Source organism: Elephantulus edwardii, unplaced genomic scaffold, assembly GCF_000299155.1.
Source record: "Elephantulus edwardii isolate Elephantulus edwardi_28Jun2011 unplaced genomic scaffold, EleEdw1.0 scaffold00278, whole genome shotgun sequence".
Classification (NCBI taxonomy): domain Eukaryota; kingdom Metazoa; phylum Chordata; class Mammalia; order Macroscelidea; family Macroscelididae; genus Elephantulus; species Elephantulus edwardii.
The window spans coordinates 825,947-848,000 of NW_006400028.1; the positions used below are offsets into that span (position 1 = coordinate 825,947).

At 44.6% G+C, this 22,054-nt stretch overlaps 1 protein-coding gene across 1 annotated transcript in view; it reads left to right on the forward strand.

The window, feature by feature from the left end:
• Positions 1 to 4,304: 4,304 nt before the first annotated feature.
• The window catches only part of GALNT6 (UDP-N-acetyl-alpha-D-galactosamine:polypeptide N-acetylgalactosaminyltransferase 6 (GalNAc-T6)), a 29,522-nt gene continuing 11,772 nt past the window's right edge, over positions 4,305 to 22,054 (forward strand). The window contains exons 1-4 of the mRNA XM_006900215.1: positions 4,305 to 4,798; positions 8,496 to 8,668; positions 18,651 to 18,800; positions 19,743 to 19,977. Coding sequence (XP_006900277.1) covers positions 4,308 to 4,798; positions 8,496 to 8,668; positions 18,651 to 18,800; positions 19,743 to 19,977 — 1,049 coding nt within the window. The 5' untranslated portion in view covers positions 4,305 to 4,307. The remainder of the gene's footprint in view (positions 4,799 to 8,495; positions 8,669 to 18,650; positions 18,801 to 19,742; positions 19,978 to 22,054) is intronic.

Here is a 22,054-nt window from a genome sequence, read left to right on the forward strand (position 1 = left end):
TCCTATCTCCATACCTTTTCAACCTGTATGCAGAACAGATTATCCAGGAGGCTGGGATCTATGATGAGAAATGTGGGGTCAAGATTGGTGGAAGACCTATCAACAATCTGCATTATGCAGATGATACAACCCTGCTTGCTGGAACTGAGGAGGACCTGAAGCGCTTGCTGCAGAGGGTCAAGGACTGCAGCCTCCAATATGGATTGAGGTTCAATGTCAAGAAGACAAAGATTCTCACCACTGGACCAATTGGCAGCATCAGGATGGATGGTGAAGAGATTGAGATTGTACACAGCTTTAGTTTGCTTGGCTCCACAGTCAACACTCTTGGTACCAGGAGCCAGGAAATTAAAAGGCGCATTGCCATGGGAAAGTCTGCTATTAGGGACCTCTCCAGAGTACTGAAGAGCAATGGTGTCTCCCTGGAGACTAAGGTGCATCTGATACAGGCCATGGTCTTCGCAATCACTTGTTATATGCATCAGAGAGTTGGACAATGACCAAGGAGGATAGAAGGAGAATTGATGTCTTTGAGCTGTGGTGCTGGAGAAGAGTATTGAGAGTACCATGGACTGCTAGGAAAACAAACAGATTCATCCTGGAAAGGGTTAAACTGGGTGTCTCCTTGGAGGCAAGGATTCTTTTTTTTTAAAGTTTATTTATTTATTTAATGTGTGTACCATCAAATTAGATCTGACTGGTACAGGAGGCGATTGTTCCTCCTTCTTCAGCAGAGCATCTGGTGGATTTGAACTGTGCACCTCTGGGATTGCAGTGCAGTTTCCTGCCAATAGGCCACCAGAGCTTGCCTGGAGGCAAGGATTCTGAGGCTGCATCTAATATACTTTGACATGTAAGGAGAGACTGGTCCTTGGAGAAGGACATCATGCTTGGGAGGGTGGAGGGACAGTGAAGGAGGGGAAGACCCTCTATGAGGTGGATTGATTCAGTGACTGGGGTAATCAGGATGGGAGTGTCAGAGACAGTGCGATTGGCACAGGACAGAGCAGAGTTTAGGGCTGTTGTACATAGGGTCACTATGAGTTGCAAGCGACTTGATGGCACATAACAACAACATTGCAATTGGCAAGTCTGTGTTTAGAGACCTCTCTAAAGTGCTGAAGAGCAACAACAATGTCAGTCTGGAGACTTAAGATGTGCCTGATACATGCCATGGTCTTTGCAATCACTTGCTATGCATTAGAGAGCTAGACAATGATTAGGGATGACAGAAGGAAAACTAATGCCTTTGAGCTGTGGTGTTGGAGAAGAGTATTGAATATACCATGGATTGCTAAGAAAATGAACAGGTTTGTCTTAGAGAGGGTGAAGCTAGGCTGGTCCGTGGAGGCAAAGATTCAGAAGGTCATCTAACATACTTTGGATATGTTGCAAAGAGGAACTAGTCCTTGGAGAGGGACATCATGCTTAGGAGGGTGGAGGGACAGTGCAGGAAAGGAAGACTTTCGATGAGATGGACTGATACAGTGACTGGGGTAATAGGTGTAGGTGTGTCAGAGGCAGTGAGATTGGCTCAGGATAGGACAAGGTTTAGGGCTGTTGTCCATAGAGGGTCATTATGAATCGCAGGCGACTTGACAGCATATAACAACAACATCATCATCAATACTGCATGCAAGTAAAATTTTGCTGAAGATTATTGAAAAAATAACTGGAACAGTACATAGATAGGGAATTGCCAGAAATTCAAGCTAGATTTAAAAGAGTCTGTGAAATGAGGGTTATCATTGCTGATATCAGATGGATCATGGCTGAAAGCACTGGATTTCAAAAAGATGTTTATTTGTATTTTATTGATTATGCAAAGGTACTTTACTGTGTGGATCACAACAAATTATAGCTAACATTGAAAAGAATGGGATTATAAGAACAGTTAATTGTGCTCATGTGAAATCTATACATAGACCAAGACGCTGTTCTCTAAACAAAGAAATACTGCATGGTTTTAAATCAAAAAAGTTGAGCATCAAGATTGTATCCTTTCTCCATACCTATTCAATCTGTATGCTGAGTATACCATTCCGGAAGCTGGACAATACGCAGAAGAATGTGGCATCAGGATTAGAGGAAGACTCATCAGCCATTTCGGTTATGCAGATGACACCACTTTACTTGCATAAAGTGAAGAAGATGTGAATCACTTGCTGATGAAGATTTTTGCTTTCTATATGAATTACATGTAAACAGCAAAGGGGGGAAATTCTTACTGCTAAAGCAATAGGCAACATTATTAATAGGTGGAAAAAAGAATAAAGTTGTCAAAAATTTCCTTTTACTTGACTCCACAATCAGTATCCATGAGAGCAGCAATCAAGAAATCAAAAGACATGTTGTAAGGACCCCTCCAAAGTGTTAAAGAGCAAGGATGACACATTAAAGATCAAGGTGTGTCTAATGCAAACCATGATATGTCCAGTTGCTTCTTATGCTGTTAAAGTTGGACAATGAATAAGGATGACAGAAGAAGAATCAATGCTGTTGAACTGTGGTGTTAGAGAATACACTCATGGACTGCTAAAAGAGCAAACAAATCTGCCTTGAACTAAGGTGCTTCTTAGAAGCAAGGATGGTAAAACTTTGTTTCACATACTTTGGGAACGTTGTTAGGAAGGACCAGTCCTTGGAAAAAGACATCATGCTGGGAAAAATGGAGGGTAGAGAAAGAGAATAAATGGATTCAAAAAGTAAATTGACACAGTTACTAAAACAATGGGCTCAATCAAGCTCATTAGAGATGAGGACGGTACAGGATAGGGCAAGGTTCAGATCTGTTGTTCATAAGGTTTCTGTGAGTCGCAATTGACTCCATGGCACCTTACAACAGCATGAGTCAGGATCAACTTAACAGCACTCTCCAGCAACAGGGTATAAAGAAGTATGACCAGGAGCCATCATCACTACTTTAGAAGAAGCTCTCTCACAGTGTTTTTGAAAAAGGTCCCCTTCATGCTCATATTTATTCTTATACCATTCTTTCCTATTCAGAAAGTTTGGGTTTACCATCCCATTAGTTTCCTTTATAGCTTTCTTGTTGTTGTTGTTGTTATGTGCCATTGAGTCGATTGTGACTCATAGCGACCCTATGTACAACAGCCCTAAACCTGCTCTGTCCGGTGCCAATCTCACTGTCTCAGACACACCCAACCTGATTACACCAGTCATTGAATCAATCCACCTCATAGAGGGTCTTCCCCTCCTGCACTACCCTCCCAAGTGTGATATCCCTCTCCAAGGACTGGTCCCTCTTTGCAACATGTCCAAAGTATGTCAGACGAAGCCTTAGAATCCTTGCTTCCAAGGAGCATCCTGGTTTAACCCTCTCCAGGATGAACCTGTTTGCTTTCTTAGCAGTCCATGGTACATTCAACACTCTTCTCCAGCACCACAGCCCAAAGGCATCAATTCTTCTTCTATCCTTCCTACTCACTGTCCAGCTCTCTGATGCATAACAAGTGATTGCAAAGACTATGGCCTGTATCAGATGCACCTTAGTCTCCAGAGAGACACCATTGCTCTTCAGTACTTTGGAAAGGTCCCTAACAGCAGACTTTTCCATCACAATACTTCTTTAATTTCCTGACTGCTGGTGCCAAGAGTGTTGACTGCGGAGCCAAGCAAACTAAAACTGAACAATCTCTTCAGCATCCATCCTGTTGCTGCCAATTGGTCCAGTAGTGAGAATCTTTGTCTTCTTAGCTTTACTACATATTTAATTCTTAAATAACATCATTTTCCATTAACATGTATTTTACTTTTATATAAATGGAAGCATAGTATATTATTCTTCTGCAACTTGCTTTTTCACTCACCATTATGGCTTAGACTGTTCCATAGTATGACTACACTTACTCCTTACTTTTCAACTATCTTGTTATCCAACATTTCTCATTATGACAATAGTTTCAAAAACTAGAGCTACTTTGTGCATGAACAATGTACATTTGAATGCCATGTGTGAGACAAGAGTAATGTTGGCTGTAGTGTTTCCATATTCTAGTTTCTCTAGATCCAAGAAGCTCAGAATCTTAGTGCAGGAAAGAAACACTAAGCCCGGTCACTTCATTTTATAGATGAAGGGAATTTACGAAGTTAAGTTATTGACTAAGGGAATGCCACTATGGAACGACAGAACCCGGGACTCAAACTTCATACCTCTTGCTCCCTACTCACCCCTTCCTTGCCTTATTTATCTTTCTTCTTTTCCCTTTACAGGTTAAGGTCCAAAGGTGTGGCCACCACCACACACAGAGCTGTCTCCTAGGTGGGCCCAGCGCTGATTCTAGAGGATGTGGCTCCTCCGTAGACGCTACATGCCCCTGCGCTTGGCCGTGGTGGGCAGCGCCTTTGTGCTTTTTCTCTTCATCCTGCAAAGGGACGTAAGCAACAGAGAACAAGCCACAGACAAACCATGGCTAAAGTCCCTAGTGAGTCAGAAAGATCACGTCCTGGACCTCATGCTGGGGGCTGTGAACAACCTTAGAGATTCAATGCCCAAACTCCAGATCAAGGCTCCAGAGCCCCAAGAGTCCATGATATCCGCAAACCAGTCCTGCCTGCCTGGATTCTATGCCCCAACTGAGCTAAAGCCCTTCTGGGAACGTCCTCCACAGGATCCCAACAGTCCTGGGGCAGATGGAAAAGCATTTGAGAAGAGCACATGGACCTCTCAAGAGACCCGGGAGAAAGAGGAGGGCTATAAGAAGCACTGCTTCAATGCCTTTGCCAGTGACCGGATTTCCCTGCAGAGGGCACTAGGACCAGACACCCGGCCACCTGAGTAAGTAGGACCAAAATCCTGGGATGAGAACAGGGCTCTGCCAAAGCTATGATTAAGTGTAACTATCAGCAGTCCCCCTAACGGGTAAATGCCATCAAGTCATCCCTAACTCAGAGCAACCCCTTGTTTGTCCAAGAACTGTGCTCCACAGGGTTTCAATGGCTATGATCTTTCAGAAGTAGATTATAAGATCTGGGTAGTTCAATTTTTGGTTATTAGCCAAACAGAACCCTCTAGTGTGACCAAAGGTTTCTTCTACAGTCAAGTACAGAAGGGGATTTTATAGTATGGGTGATATTGCCTCTAAGCTTTATACTCATCCTTCTGACCACTTTCTTTGATCTCTTGGGTTTAGGGTTCAACAGTATTATAGTGAACCTAGGTGCTTAGAAGAAGAGTCTTGAACATATCATGGACTGCCAAGAGCATGAACAGGTCTGCCCTGGGGAAGGTGATACCAAGCTGCTCCTTGGAGACAAGGGTTATGAGACTCTTCCTCACAAACTTTGGGCATGTTGCCAGGAGGAATGAGTCTTTGGTGAAGGATATCATGCTTGGAAGGGTTGAGAGACAGTTGAGAGGAGAAGAAGACCCCCGATGAGATGGATATAATAACTAGGGTAATGAGGGTAGGTGTGTCACAGATAGTGAGATTGACTCAGAACAGGGTTTGGAGCTATTGTGCATAGGGTCTCTATGAGTCATAGCTGTCTCCACAGTACATAACAACAGCAATGGGCTTAGGGAGAGCAGCAGGAGTGAAGCTGACAGGTTATGAAGGTGGCAGAATACAGAGCTGGGACTTGGACCTGGCACAGAGAAGCCACACATCGGGGAAATACTAATTTAAGGCTGTGATTATGGTGCCTTGCATTTCCCAAGGCTGTGGAACTCCAGTGCTGGGCTGCTGGGCTGGAGAGCATTTCCCGAGAGCAGCCCTGGGGATCAGGGACACGCCACACCTCCTGGCTTCCTTCACTGAAGTCCCATGGGGCCATGAATTCATCCCTAATTTATCTGGCACTTGTTTATATTTTCTATAGTAAAAAAGTCTTGGTAGTATGGTGATTAAAACATTTGGTTACTAACTCCCAGGCCCACAGTTCCAACCTAACCCACAAGCTGCTCTGTGGGAGAAAGATGAGGCAGTCTGCTTCTTTAAAGATTTATAACCTTAGAAAACCCTATGGGACAGTTCTATTCTGTCCTGAAGGGCTACTATGAGTCAGGATCAACTTGACAGCACTGGGTTTCGATACTGAAAACCAGCGCTTACATTTCTGAGCTGCGGGCATCTCACAGCCATGGCTATGGTCTCACTGTCCTTAACTTAGACTTTGTGTCTTTGTCATTTAGACTCTATCCTCTTGACTGAGTTTTAGCCTTTTTTGCCTTTTCTCTATGGTAGCCCCATCACCAAATTCATTATTCCTTTGGGCTATGACTGTGGGGACCTCAGACATGGAACAAGTATTATTCCCCAGAAAAAGGAGCCAGTGGAAATGAAGAAACCTTCAGCAAAGAAGGGTATTGGGTATGAGGGCAGCCAATTGAGGATGTTTAGGAGTCACCTCTGGAGGGCCCATGAGCAGTCTCTCTGACAAGCACATGTGGTTAAGAAAGAGTGTGACTGAGAACTGAGGCACAAACAGAGACCTGTACATCAGTGTTCATAGCAGCATTATTCACCATTGTAAGAACATGGAAATAGATCAGATGTCCAACCACAATTGAATGGATTGAGAAATTATGGTGCATTCTTAACAATACTATGCAGCACTCAGGAGCGATGATTTTGTAAATTATTACCTAACTCGGGAGAGACTGAAGAACATCATGCTGAGTGAACCAACTCAGTCCCACAAAGATAAATATTGTATAAAACCATTATTGTAGAATGAGTATGAGGATCCAAGGGGCGGGGAGTGGAAGCAGAGGGATGAGGTTGTGCAGGGGGAGGGGGGATTAATCACGGGGTTGTACAATTTGATGGTTGGGGGTGAGGGAATTTGGAAGAATCTGGTCTGAAAAACAATGTATTTGAATTTTGTAAAAAAACTAATACAAATTTTTTTAAAGGACAAAAAAAAAATAAAAGAAAGGATGTGAGGCCAAATGATCCCTTGAGAGCTAAGGAGCTATACTGACTGTCCTTACATAGGGTCACAAGAAGCCATAATTGCCTCCCCAGCACCTAATAACAACATATATTGTAGAGGGAGCCTGGTAGTCTAGTGGTAAGAAGCTGTGCTGCAATCTTAAAGGCATGTGGTTCAAACTTACCAGCTGCTCTGAGGGAGAAGGAAGGGCAAACTTCTCCTGTGCAATTAAATGCCTCTGAAAATCCACTTGAAAGTCAGTTAGGAGTCAGTTCTGATTCAACAGTACTTAACAATAGTAACACATATTGTAGAGAAAGGGGCTTTTTCTTCTCGTTAAGTATGGAAATTGTAGTTACTTTGCTCAGATGACAATTTTGCCAATATTGCTTACCCCTCTAAGACCTCTAGATTGGATCACAGCGCATATATTATTGAAGAAGAAGGAGTTAGCTCTGGGAGCTTCCAGCCTGATAGCAAGAAACAGATAAGTGAACCCTCAGTATCACAGCAAAAGGGCCCATCTCTATGGATATGGGTTTTAGAGTGGGTTAGTGAGGACCAGTAACGAGGCTCAGAGACAGGTGGCAAACACAGAGTGAGTCAGAAACCAAAATCCACTGTTGGACAGTCTACTAGAATTCACAGGAACCCTCCCTCTGGTTTCTGAGCCTATAAATCTTTATAGGAGACATCCCATCTTTCTGTTGTGAAGCAGCTGTTGTATTCAAACCACTGACCTTTCAGTTAATAGCTCAATACATTACCTGCAACAGCACCAGGGCTTCTCAGAGTGAGTCAGGGTCTAGTTAAGCCAGTCAGCTGCTGTCAGTTCTAATTCATGTGTGTCAGAGTAGAACTATTCATAGAGTTTTCAATGCCTGATTTCTTGAAATTATTGTATATTCAACAAATAAGGTGTGCATTATTAATTTTTCTCCTTCTTCCTACAAACCTCATGTTTGTTATTTATGCTTGGCAGGTTATGTATGTGGGTGTGCTATATATATATAAGGGGGAAAAAAACAACTATGGTAGGTCTACAACAAACAAATATGTCTTAAGCAAAATGAAAGCAGGGTACTCCGTACAGGCAAAGATGGTGAAACTTCATTTCACATATTTTGGGCATGTTGTTAGGAAGGGTCAGTCCTTGGGAAAAGACATCATGCTTGGAAAGGTCAGCCAAAAACAGGAAAACCCTCTACAAGATGGATTGACACAGTGACTGTAACAAGGGATCCAAGTATATGAGAGATGCTGAGGATGGCACAGGATAGGGCGAGATTCAGATCTGTTGTTTGTTCACAGGGTCCCTATGAGTCATAGCTGATTCAGTGACACCTAACAACAACCTTCAGGCCTTTCTTCCAAAGTGCTGCTGGTGAACTTGAATATCCAACCTTTCCATCAGCAGCCAAGTACGTTAACCTTTTGCAGCACTAGGGATCTGAGCTGGGGGCAGGGAGTGCATAATATTTTGGACGACAGGGACTGTAGCTGCTGGTTCAGAAGAGCAGAAGGTGGTGATAGTATCTGGGCAGAGTCCTCTCCACCTGAGGAGCTCACAGGGACTGTCTGCACTTTTATCCCTCTAGGTGTGTGGACCAGAAGTTCCGGCGCTGCCCCCGACTGCCCACCACCAGTGTCATCATCGTGTTCCACAACGAGGCCTGGTCCACACTTCTGCGAACAGTGTACAGCGTCCTACACACCAGCCCTGCCATCTTCCTGAAGGAGATCATACTAGTGGATGATGCCAGCACTGAAGGTAAAGCTAAAAAGGCCCTGAGGAGAGGCCCAGGGTCTCACATGGGCACCCGGGGAATAAAGACAGGGTGTCTCAAGGGAAGAGGCCATCACCCCCAGGCTGGGTCCTGGCATCACAGCCCATTATAAAGGCAATGGACAAAAAGAAGGCAGCAGGGGACAGAGGCCAACAAAGACATTTCTAAAACCTGAACTTCATCCACACTTTGCCCAAAGGTACCCAAGACCTTTGTAGTTCTGACTTCCAGGACCTCTGCTGAGCCCAACCACAAGTCAGAAATGCTGGGAGAGGTCAAAGCAGATGGGGAGATTGGCCTTCCTTTCTCTATCCTATTTGCAAACCACCATTCTTCTCTTAAATATGCTATCTCTAAAACCCTCTTTGCTCTGGTTGTTAATAGGTAAGTGAGGTTGCTCACCAAACTTCCCATGTTTCAAGGCAATTCTATAAACATCTACTGAGCTCCTGCCTGTGCTTGGCACTGACCAAGGACTGGAAGACACCATGACAAACATAGCTGGTCCTGGCCTGAAGAGGATACCAGCCCTCCCAGGACAGGAAACCATTTACAACACAGCCACTAACAGAAAAGGCCTCAGACTCAGAAGTCCACACCCAGGGATTCAAATCCCAGTTCTGACTCTTCCTTGACTAATGATACTTAGCCTCTCTGAACCTTAGTTTCATTTTCCAAAAATAAGGACAACTGATTCCCTCACATATGGGTCAGGGATCCAAAACACATAATGACTGAGATCATTCACATGCCACAAGGTACTTGGTGTTGAGGAAGAGTTCCATAAGCATCAATTCCACTATATGTATAGGAACTATGAACGGTGGAAGGGCTGAACCAGGGAGTGTTACTTCTGCCTGACATAGTTTGAGGCCTCACAGGGAAGCCCTCAGTGGGTGGAGCTTGCCCTTAATGGATGAATGATTATCTAGGAAAGAAGAGGGAATTAAAAGCATTTTCAGAATATAACTACATAAATAGAACTTGGAAAGATAAAAGGTCAGTGAAAGAGAGGAAGGCCCTTAGCGAGATGGACTGACAGTGACTACAACAATGAGCTTTAGCACATTGGAGATTGCGAGGACACAGGATTGTGCAAGGTTTTGTTGTGTCTTACACAGGGTTACAATGAGTGAGAGTGGATTCAACAGCACATAACAAGAGATACACGAAGGAATGTATAGAACTTTGGGAGACCTGGTGTGCTAACGCCTAGGTTTACTGTGAAAGATGAGACTAAAAAGATATTGACATCCATGCCAGGCTCAAAGTGTTTAGGGAGAAATATGGAGTCACTGGCAGTGTTTGAGCTATTTCAGAACAGTGCTAACTTTGGTGCCCGTGGCAGATGAGGATAACTGTCAGAAAGAGAAGCAGGGCATCCAGAGTTCTGAGAGCATGTTCTCAAAATCACTTGAGAGTAAAGTACTGGGAGAGTGGCTGTGGGACTGGGATTTCCCCAGAGCTAAGCCTTCTTCCTCCATGGCATGTGACATCTGAGGGTCTCCCAGGCTGGCAGAAACTGACTCGAGAGTTCCTATCCTATGCCCCTGGACAACCCCAGTAGAGAGCTATTGCCATCACATTACCTTCCCCAGCTTTCCTCTTGCCTCTTGGTAATGGGGATGTGAAAGAAGATGACCCCGAGCTGCTGCTCCCTAGTCAATTCTGTATCACAGTAATCCTCCATTGGTTCTCCAAGGCTGTACATCTTTAAGAGAATAGACTTGCTCATCTTTCTCCTGTGGAACATCTGGCGTGCTCAAGGTTTGGCAAATAGCCTGACAAGTCATGCACTATGACACCAGAGCTCTATCCAAACAAGACCATGGCTGGGGAAGGAGGAATAAGCATGAGCAATGTGGAGTCCATGTCTTCAGGGAGTTCACACTGTCCCTGGGAGAGCAGATACTTAGCAACACTAAGCAAAAGCAAGCACACACCAAGATGCAGTGAAAAGGGTCATCTAGTGGATAAGGAGAGCACAGGTTAGCCTTCTGAGAAGGGAAAGGCAAAATCTGACAAAGAAAGGAGGGTCTTGCAAATAGCCTCTTGGGCTTCTTCTTTATCCTGGGTCTCTCCTGACTCTTCTCCCTCTAACACTGCCACTATCCTCCAGAAAGCTACTTCTCTCTGAACCACTGTTTCATCTTGTCATGAGAATTTCGGAAGCTCATACAGTGCCCAGCTGGGCAACCTCACTGACCAGATTAGACAAGTGACCTGGTGCAAGTCTAGCATCTCAGGTCAGAGTCTCCTGCACCTGGTGGCACATAACTAGCAGCAACCCTCCAAAGTGCCTGCTCCTATGAGGTCACCAAACACATACTCACATTCTCTCTGGCCATCTCTCCTTTAATGTCTTGGAATTTCTCTTAAGTCCAATTCCAGCATCTTTAAATCACTCCCCAAAAAACCTAAGCCAGCCATTCTTACTTTTCCGAGTCCTGCTCTCCTTTCCCTGCAACAGTGAGCAATCATGCACAACAGTATGCATACCCACACATCTTTTGGCATGGAATTTCAAGGAGTTGGTGGACCCTAGGAAGAACAAGCCTACATTGAAGGCTTTCAGACTCTAGAGATACTTTAAGCAATGTTCAGCTCAGTGGGGACAGAAGGGTGGGGAAAACCTCATGCCTATGGTCAGAAATCTCTGTTGTCCAAAGTGGGATAAAATTTCCCACATATTTGCCCATTTGATCAGATTAAGTGGCTCTCATTACACATACACAAAGGCATGTCTCTGCTGAAATACAATGTCCGTGCTCTCTATTCTACCCAGGCACCCAGCAGCAGCTCTATAGCCATGAACACAATAGCATTTGATACAGGGAGAAGAGGCTCAGTGTCAGGCTAAGGAACTATTTCTTTCCTAATTCAGAGTCAAAGTCAGTACAACACTTCACTCATGACAGGCCAAATCTGTAGCCAGGACCTGCTGTGACGTGCTCCATGAGCACGTCATTTGGCCAACGGTACTCAGTGTCCAAAGCCTGAGTTTCCCTTCTTGAGGGTTTTGCTAGTTAAATGGAGGGGGAGATCAGACATATACTCAGGGCTTTGGAAGAGTCCAGCAATGAGCCTGAGCAAGTCATTTAAGGAGATGGGAGCAGTGAGAAGGTAGGTTAGTAGAGAGGGGTTGCTGTGAGAAAGCAAAAGTAGAGAAATCAGAAGTGGAAGGAAAAGGGACAGACTTGAAGTTGGGAAATGCACTGTCTCTGACGTAGGGGGAAAGACCAGAGCATGTTGGGGAAGCCCAAGATATCCCCTTCTCCCACCTTTCTCAACTTTCTCATTGTGATTGAAGTGAAAGTTTATAAAGCAATTTGGTTTCCCACTCAACAATTCATACACATTATGTCATGGCACTGATTATAATCCCTACTTTGTAACAGCATTCTTCCCAAGTCCTCACAGGGTTCTCAATTTCTATTCATCCATCTTTCCTGTACCTTCCTGTCTTCTAAGCTTGTCCCCAGACAGATGCTGCTCTTTTGATCTTACAGGCTGATTCTTCTAAAGATTACATTTTCATTCCCTTCCTGGTGTTACCACTTTACAGGCCTGGTTTGACTAGGGAGCTCTGGTGGCTTAGTGGTAAGAAACTTCACTGTAGTCCCAAAACTCTGTGGTTTAGTCCACCAGCTGCTCCATAGGGAAAAGGTGGGCAGTTTCCTCTCGTGCAATTAACTGCCACTGAAAACCCATTGGAGGGTCAGCTATGAGTTGATGGCAAACCACAACAATGACATTTGGCTGGAAGTTGAATCACAGAGGGGATTTCAGTTCCAGGCTTAAAAGGTGACTGAGGGCCACAGTTCTGGTAGTCCCACCAGAATACCAGTAAGACTTGTTCTTACTAGTCAGACCATCAAACTTAGTGGGGTTTTTTTATGATTTTGAGTTTTGTTGCACATTTTCTGCTCCCCGGGACTTTCTGCTCCTTTTCGGGGTGGTCAGTAGTGGTAGTGAGGTACTATCTAGTTCTCCCAGTCTGAGCCACTCCTACACCTCTCGCTGTCAGAATTAGCTAAGTGATGGTTCATCTTCTGGCTACCAGCACTTCTAAGAAATGTCAGGAAATGAATTGTTCTAAGGTTTTGATTTTAGAGTATTTACAACTTTCACTGCCTACCCCAACCTATCTATCTCCTTATAATTATATACCACTCTCAAGTGGAAATGTTATCTGCCAGTCAACTCTTTACCCTAAAAGTTGGACAGTAAGACTATGGTCTAGCATCCAAATGCTCTACCTACGAAGGTGAATCACAGCATATCCCCAAAGGTAAGCATGCTTGTGTATTTCTTCTTCCTAAGAGATTAGAAAAATTTCCCATCACAATTAGATTTGAGACTGGGTAAAATATGGACAAGCAGGAAAACAGAATAAAAAAAACAAACAAAATCAGAAAATTAGAAGACAGCCTTCCCTACAAGAAAAGGAGTTCCATTTTTTTCTAAGTCTTTTACAAGTCAAGCAAGAGATGTGTTACTAAGGACATGAACATGCAGAAACGATGAAAGTTATACACATGTTTAGGTCTTTCATTCTACAACTCAACACTTAACAGCACTTAACAACAACAACATAGTATTTACTAGGTCCAAGACCTTGTGCCAGACCCAGAGGGATACAACAGCAAACAGGATGGATAATGACTCTGTCTCCCTGGAGTTTACTTTTTTAGTGTGGAAGACAGGGGAAAAAAATCGTTTCATATCATAACGGGCGCTATTTAAGGTGGGGATGGGGGGGGGCAGAATGCAGTGTTGTGGGATAGTGAGTAATTTGCTCTTTTAGTGAGGTGTCCCCTGGGTGATGCAAATAGTTAACATGCTCACATACTAACTGGAAAGTAGGTGGACAGTGTCCATCCACTCAGAGATGCCTTGGAAGAAAGAGCTGGTGATCTACTTCTCAAAAAGTCTGCCATCAAAAATCCTGTGGCAAATAGTTCTGCTTTGGCATGCATAGGGTCAGGTTACGAGTCAAAATTTACTCAGTGACACCTGTTTTTTTCTCTTCTTTTTTCTTTTCTTCTTTTTTTCAGTCAGTGTGGCCAGGAAAGGCTGCTCTGAGTATTCTAAGTAAAAGTAAATAAAAATCCCAGAGGCTTAGTAGTTTTGATGGCACAGAAAGCATGCTAGTGAGGTTGGAGGGAAGTGAGCAAAGAAGCATAAAGGGCACTAGTGCAAAGAGAGTTTACAGAGACGCCTAGAACTGAGTCATGGAGATCTCTGTAAGTAATGACGATGGTTTGGATTTGTTGTGTTGTATCATTCTGGTATCATACATACAAGCAAACATTTGCCATTTCAGGCATACTTATGTATACAATTCAGTGCTTAATAATGTTCACCATGATTTGTAGCTCTCACTATGCATCTGGTTTGGTTTGATTTGTCTTTGGGGTGAAATATACCCAACAAAGCACTCATCTATTCAATGATTCTACTGTTTAATTCAGTGACACTGATTAAATTCTTCATGTTGTGCTTTCACTATTGCTCTTCTTTTCCAAATCATTCCACAGTCATTAACAAAAGTACAATGCTCTCTAAGCAAAAGCTCCCCTTTCCTCCTCCTTACTACTTCTGTTAACCACTAATAATCTTTAAGTTTGCACTAATTTGTTTATTTCATAGAGGTGAGATCATACAGTATATATCTTTTTTGTGTGTGCCTTATTTTACTCAGCGTAAAGTTTTCAAGGCTAGTTGATGGATGTTGCAGTATGCATAAAAATTTTAATCCTCTGTAGGGCTGAATAATATTGGTTCATTTTGGAAAATGGATACTGAATAAGAAATGACAGAAGAAAAATTGAGCCTTTGAAGTGTAGTGTTGGAAATAAGTTTTGAATGTCCTATGGACTGCCAAAGAACAAACTAACCTGTCTTGGAGGAAGCGTGCGTAACTGGTATTCCTTAGAGGCAAGAATAAAACTTCACCTCACATATTTTGGGCATGTTATCAGGAAAGGCCAATCCTTGGAAAAAGACATCATATTGGGAAAGGTAAAAGGTCAACAAAAGATAAGAAGACCCTCAACAAAATAGACTGACAATTACTCTAAAAATAGGCTCAAGCATGTCAGTGGTCATGAGGATGGCAGAGGATAAGGCAGGTTTAGAGTTGTTGTTGACAGAGTTGCTATGAGTCGTACTTGATGCACCAGCACCTAACAACACCACCACCACGTATTTTGTTGAAATGCAATCTATGCATTCACTGATGGGTATTTAGGTAGTTTCCACGTTTTTCACTTTTAACTCTAACCACTGTAAAAAGTGCTACAGTGAGCACTGATGTGTAGATTTCTGTTTGTATTCCTGCCTTCACGTCTTCTGGATACATATGCCTATGACTGGGATTGCTAGGTCATATGGTAGTTCTATGTACAACTTCTTGAGAAACCACCAAACTGTTTTTCACAGTAGTTATGCCATTTTACAGTCAAACATGCAATGGAGGAGGGTTCCAGTTTCTCGAAAACTTTGCCAGCACTTTTAATTTTCTGTCTTCTTAATCATTGCTAGTCTAATGAGGGTATGAATTTCTTTTTAATTCATTTAAAATAATTAGACTTGTGTGATCTGACTTACAGTTTTAAGAGACAGTCTGCTGCTAACTTTGGCCACTATGTCAAGAATAGGTCGAAGAAAGAGTGATACAGTAGAAGTCAGGAGACCAGTTAAGATGCTATTCTGGCATGACAACAGGATATAAAGACAGAACTGATAGGAGTTGGTGAAAGACTGGCTGAGAAGGGTGAGAAAAGGGAGACCTCATACAACTTCTAGTTTGAGTAGCTAGAGTGATGCTGGTACTGCCACAAGGAGACTGGGGATCAAGTACATTTGGGAGGAGATTCTAGAGTTTCTTTTTTAGCCAATGACTGGCTCTGCTAGACAGTGAAGTAAAGATAAGCAAGGCCAGGAAGAGACACTTGGCAGGCATCTGCATACAATTTTTTTTTAGCATTAGACTGGATTTATTTTAAGATTTATTAAAACATTGCTCAGCCACACATCGATCTTGGACTAACCTTAAACCTAGTTTTTTGAACTCTGGGATAGAGTGTGTGTTGGGGGCACAGTGGTCTCATGGACTGGAATTATGTAGAATAAAGCTAGGTTGGCCAGGGTCAGGGTTATTATTGTTATTAAGGGCCATTAAGCTGGTTCCCGCTCACGGTAACCCTTCATCCAACAGAACAAAACATTGCCCAATCATCTTCACAATTGCTGTTTGAGCCCTTTGTTAAAGCCACTGTGTCGATCCATCTCATTGAGGACCTCCTTTAATCCAGTGACTGGGTCTTCTGATAGCATGTCCTGAGTATGTGAGACAAAGTCTCCTTATCCTTATATCTAAGAAGCTTCAGGCCATACTTCTAAAACAGATTTGTTCAGTCTTCTGGAGTTTCATGGTATATTCAACATTCTTCAAACCTGACTTGAGAGACTGTCATCTGGAAAGTGTGAAAGGGTATGGGCAGGCACACCTGTGTCTGTGCACTCAGCTCTTGGTTGTATGTCCAGTGTGTACCAGGGCTGACGTGGGTGGAGGACTAACAGAAAGGGCATTATTAAAGGGAGTTGTCTCATTCCGCTGTAAGGGCATGAGGACAGTGCCTGAGAACTCTGGGGAGTCCCAGAGGAGCCCCACCTCTCAGGCTCAGTCTTAATACTTAAGATGTGAAAGAAGGCGTGAAGATGAATCTGGGTAAAATTCAGACCCCCTGAGGTTCACAGCTCAGTGCTTCTCAGTCTCTTACCACAAAACCCACTTCCTGTGATGTTTTGTCCGTGGGTTTTCTCTACCATTATAAACTTCCTGTGGGCACAATTATGTAGGTTCCCAGAAAACACCAGCCACGATGAAAAGGTGAGGCTCCTGGCAGGGCTTCCTCTTCCTTCAGCACTTGGGACTACAGTTAGATTAGGAGTCTGAGGGTTCTTTGAGAACAGGATCTAGACCAGCCCCCTCCCTACCCAGGATAGTATTTCGGCTCTGGGTAGGGTTTTAGCAGATAATCTGCAGAGGGAGTGGTGGGCTGAAGCTGCCACATACAGCTAATTTTGATTCAAGAGGTCCTGGTGCCTCAAACAAAAGGTCTCCTTCCTGAAGTATGATGCTCAGATGATTGCTGAAGAATTCTTTCATAAGTCAGCACAGTTTCTGGAGTGCTGTCTATCCAGAAGTGAGGAAGACGAGTTTGGGGCATCCATTTACAGAAAGGTTTTTTCCCCCTACAAATCTCCATCCTGGGCAGTAACCCAAATTAAAGAAGATCATACAGTTCCTTTCTCTCCTCCTGCCTGTGGGGTTTCACTCATGGGGTAGTGGCTAAGGCCCTGCAGGCCTGAGGAAACTACAGAGGTAAGAATCCTCAGGTTAGGAAATGCCTTTTTCTCTTTTAATGACATTGGACACATCACTTTAGTATAGTTTATGGGATTCCTAGTTTTCCCATTTTTAAAAACTAGGGAAGATATTTGCTATTTCACTGAAAACAACAGCAATAACAAAACCATAGTTGTCATGGAGTCAACTCAGACTCCTAGCAACCACAGACAAGGTCTGTCCATATATCAGAGGAGAAATGTGTTCCACAGGGTTCCAGCAGATGACATACTGGAAGTAGGTTAACAGGATTTTCTTCTAAGGCACCTCTGGGTGGACCTGAACTTCCAACCTTGGTTAAAGGTGAGCACATCAATTGTCTGAATCACCCAGGGACTCGGCAGCCTTCATGGAGAAGATGAAAGAAGACAGTAAACATAAAAGGAGGTCAAGGAGTGGCACATAGTAGGTGCTTAAGGATATATATGTGTGTGTGTGTGTGTGTGTGTGTGTGTGTGTGTGTGTGTGTGTGTGTGAGAGAGACACAAGCCAATAAGCTGATTTCAGGACCCACAGTGTGTTCAGTGCAAGGTCACAGACCAAAATGAAAAGCCCACTCGAGCCCTCACAGGTGGAATCAGAATAACAGCACAGGAAAACCAAACTGCAGTTCATAAAACAGGATTCAGAATGTTTCAGGATGATGTCTTCAAAACAGACCTACTTTCAAAGCTTTGAGAATTACAGATTGGAAATAAGTTTGTGAAGTAAGCCCCAACTCAGAAAAAGCTGATACTCAATGCAGTAATACTCCTCCCTTCAAAACCTTTCCCTGCCCTGAAACTTGGGATGACTCTCCCTCCTGGGGGCTCAGGTGTATCACCTGTCCTGCTGTTACCTTCTCTTGACGGGCCTTGCCCCCAGGTGGCAATGACTCCTTAGGAGAGTGGCCACCTGACCCAGGCTCACCCTGTACCCCAATCCTTAGCACCGTGCCTGCTCTGGTGTCAGCACCTGAAGCGTCTTTTCTTCATCTTAAAGAATACCATATGCAGAGAAGGTAATAAAGAGGATAAGGATAAGACTTCCCACTGCTGACCCACCAAGAAAGAAATCAAAATATCAGTATGCTCTACATGAAGTGTCTGACAGACTAGGGTCCATAGACTAACTCCAGGTGTGGAAAAGGGAAGAGGGGAGAATCATAGCTCTGACAGATGGTGGCTGAGAGGGCAGGGACACAAGAAGGGGGTCTGAGAGCCTGGGCAGATGATTGACTTGAGGGCAAAGCAGCACAGCCCTGAGGTGCTATTCTGCCATTGGAGAGGGTGCCTAGGTAAATAGGCTCACATCCAGCACTGCAGGGCCACTGCCCTGACAGGGTCAACTTCAGATGGCAGGTGGGCTTGACTGCACACCCTACCTTTCCCTCATCCCACTCCTTGTCCCCACTTTAGCTTCACTGGAATTGCTTAGTGCAAGTAGGTGCCGGAGGGTTAAAATGCAGGCCTGCTGGAGACCCAGAGAGCACCTGGGCTTGGTGCCCACAGGGGATTAGATTTGCAACAAAGTGGTGAGCTGGCAACAATGACACTGTCCCTTCTTTACAGAGTACTTAAAGGAGCAGTTGGACCAGTATGTGAAGGAGCTGCAGATCGTGAGGGTGGTGAGGCAGCAGGAGCGGAAAGGGTTAATCACTGCCCGGCTGCTGGGGGCCAGCGTGGCACAGGCAGAGGTGCTCACCTTCCTGGATGCCCACTGTGAGTAAAGGGGTGCTCCCTGGCAGCCAGGAGGCCTGGGTGTAGTCCGTAGCCTTCTCAATGGGCTTCAGCGTCCTCCTTGGTAGGACAGAAAGCTGGGACCGTAGGGAGCGTCACGGAAGCCCATTCCTGCCTCGGGCCCATCCTAGCCTTTCCCACTCTGTCATTTCTAACTCCAGTGTGGTTTTTCAGAAGAAATAAGCAATACTCAAATTCCCAGTGACCAAAAAATCCCAAGGAATGAGCTTGTGATCCTCCATCCTCCCCCCAGCTCCCTCCAGACCCCCTCCCCTCCCATCTGAACCTTGTTCTGCGTTCAGCACCCCCACCACCACTGATGCTGGCATCTATGGAACTTTCCCAGGTCTACACAGAGCCAGAAAGACCTCTCATCCTGTCTCAAACCAAAATATCTCCCAACCTTTATCAGGGAAAAACATATCCTAAGAGTCTGCATGGGACTCAGAAGACCTGGCTTTGCCTCCTGGCTCTGCCACTGACTGGGCCTCAGTTTCCTCTTCTGTTAAGTGAGATTGAAGATTCTGACTTTACTCATCTAACAGAAATTATTGCTCTGGGAACCAAATGAAGTAGTCCATGCAGAAATTCACTGAAAATCTGTCCATATTCTTCTACAGCTGGAAAGAAAACTTAAGAGGCAAATACCCCTGGGAAAGGAAATACCCCCTCCTGAAACCTTATTGGGTGAAGAGAGTGGAAACCTTGGATCACTGGAGGTGCCATCCCTGAGGGTGGTGTCTATGAGTTGGGAAGTTTCTAGGGCTCCCATCGTCCTCTCTAAAGCTGCCTCCATCTGAAATAACTGGGGTGTAAGAGTGGAGTCTGCTGTTTCTCTGTAACCAAGGAGTGAGTAGAGGGGGTCTTCCCCTGGGATGGGCCTAGGCAGGTCCCTGACTGCTGCCTCTTGCTCTGGGCCTACAGGTGAGTGTTTCCACGGCTGGCTGGAGCCCCTCCTGGCTAGAATCGCTGAGGATGAGACAGTGGTGGTGAGCCCAGACATCGTCACTATCGACCTGAACACATTCCAGTTCGCCAAGCCCATCCAGCAGGGCAGAGTCCATAGCCGGGGCAACTTTGACTGGAGCCTGACTTTTGGGTGGGAAACTGTCCCTCAACATGAGGAGCAGAGGCGCAAGGATGAGACCTACCCCATCAAGTAAGGACCACAGCCTGGGAAGCCCCCAACCTGCCCTCTGTGGCCCCAATTCTGCCCACTTCCAGGGACCTGACCATCTCACATTAACATTTCTTAAGCACTGTACAAAGCATGTGACACCTGTTATTTAAGCCTCATTCCCTAAGTATTAGCCTGTTTCACAGATGAGAACACTGGGACTCACTGTGTTATTTGAACTACGTTCGCTTAGCTAGCAAATGATGAAGCAAGGAGATATGTCCTGGCCTACCTGGCCCAAAGCCCTTACTCTTAACTGTGGCACTATACTGCCTCATACCCTCACAGCTTATTCAACCACTCTGTGTCAGGAACTAGGCTAAAGGCTTTAGCATACTTTATCTCCTTTATTCTTCCTCATACATTGAAGAGCAAGAATAGTACTTGTAGAGTGGGTGAGAAAGGGAGTGTAAAGGTCACTGCTGAATAGCCTTAGAACGGAAGACATGCCACGTGTGCTCCGGTCACTTTGAAAGGACAGAATCTATTAAGAGACTAGTGTCCTGTAGTTTGCTCTTTGACACAGCTGCCATGAACTTTTTCTGCAAAGGAACAGCTGGTATTTTATCTTTTGCAGACCCCAAACAATCTGTTACATGTATTACAACTCTTTAAAAAACTGTAATGTTGTTCTTAACTCCAAAACCTTACAAACAGACTACAGAACCAGATTTGGCCATGGCTTGCCAATCTCCGATCAATCCTTATATCCCTAGTGTATGATGGATTTCGTTGTTGCCCTGAAACGCCTCCAACTCATCCCCCATGTGAAGAGTAGAACTCAAGTCTGTGACCTTTTGGAAACAGACCACCAGGCATGTCTTCCAGGGGAGCTCTAGGTGGGTTCAAGTTGCTAACTTTTCAACTAGTAGTCAAGTACTTAACTGTGCCAGCCAGGCACTCCTACATGGTAAATACTCAGAGACTATCCAACTCTGAGTATCTGTTAATACAAGGCCTAAGTGAACTCCCCTCCCCCTGATCCAGTCACCCTGTTCTTCCTTTCCAGACTGCCTAGTGGTGGTGGTGGTAGAGACCACAAGTTTGTTTTAACAGTTGGGGAGTGACTTTTAGAATATTTGGTTTTGGATTATCTTCTCCATTGTTTTTCTCTATTGGTCAGGAAACCAAAGAACAACTGAATGTACATTGTGGGTGGAGGGAAGGGCAAGTTGTAGAGCCTATAGCTGGCAATAAGAGAGTAATTTTAAAAGGAGAGGGGGCTGGAATTCCATTCGCTTCACAGAACCCAGAAACCTGAGCGATACTACCCAGAGGCTCCAAAGAGACACTCTGGGGGCATCCCAAGGAGAATGCCCATGGAGCCTGAAGAGCCAGCTGCTGACTTTATGGTAGGGTGAGGGGAGCAGCAGCAGAAAGGGAGGGGAATGAAGGAAACCAGAATTCCCTTACTGTCCTTCTACTTGTCTCATAGATGCCTTCTGTGTAGGGTGTACAGCAGAGCCCCCCAGCATGGCCAGGCACATGGCAGTACAGAAACAGAGCACCTGGCCCCTGTCCATCACTGATATCCCGGCTCCAATTTCCCAGAACCATGCTGCTGGAAGACAAAGCTGCAGTGTTTGTGGAAGGAATTTGCTCCTCAGTCCAAAAGCCCTGGTAGCTGGAATGACTAGCCCAAAGTGCTTTGCACTAAACTTCACTAGGGTGCCTGCTGGCAGTACCCATAATCAGAATTTTCAAAGCTAGCTGGAAGCTAAGAGGAGAAGTTAGAGGACCCAAGGGGTCCCAGGAAATACTAGGGTGTTTTCCAGAGATTGCCTGCTAGCTGTCAAGATGTGATGTTCCCCAAGTGGTGCTTATCCTCAGAGCTGGTTTGTCAGTGACTTTCTGACTGGGTACTAGCCTGAAGGTACCCATCCACATGGGCTCAGGTTTACAGAATCCTTAAGGAAAAAGAGCTTAGCTTTCAAGTATTTATCTGTGATTGTAGGACTTTCTGAGCCTCTCCAAATCCCACGTGGGCTAGCTTGGATTCTAATGATGTTGTGCACCATCAAGTTGGAATCTACTTATAGCTGACCCTCAGTGGGTTTTC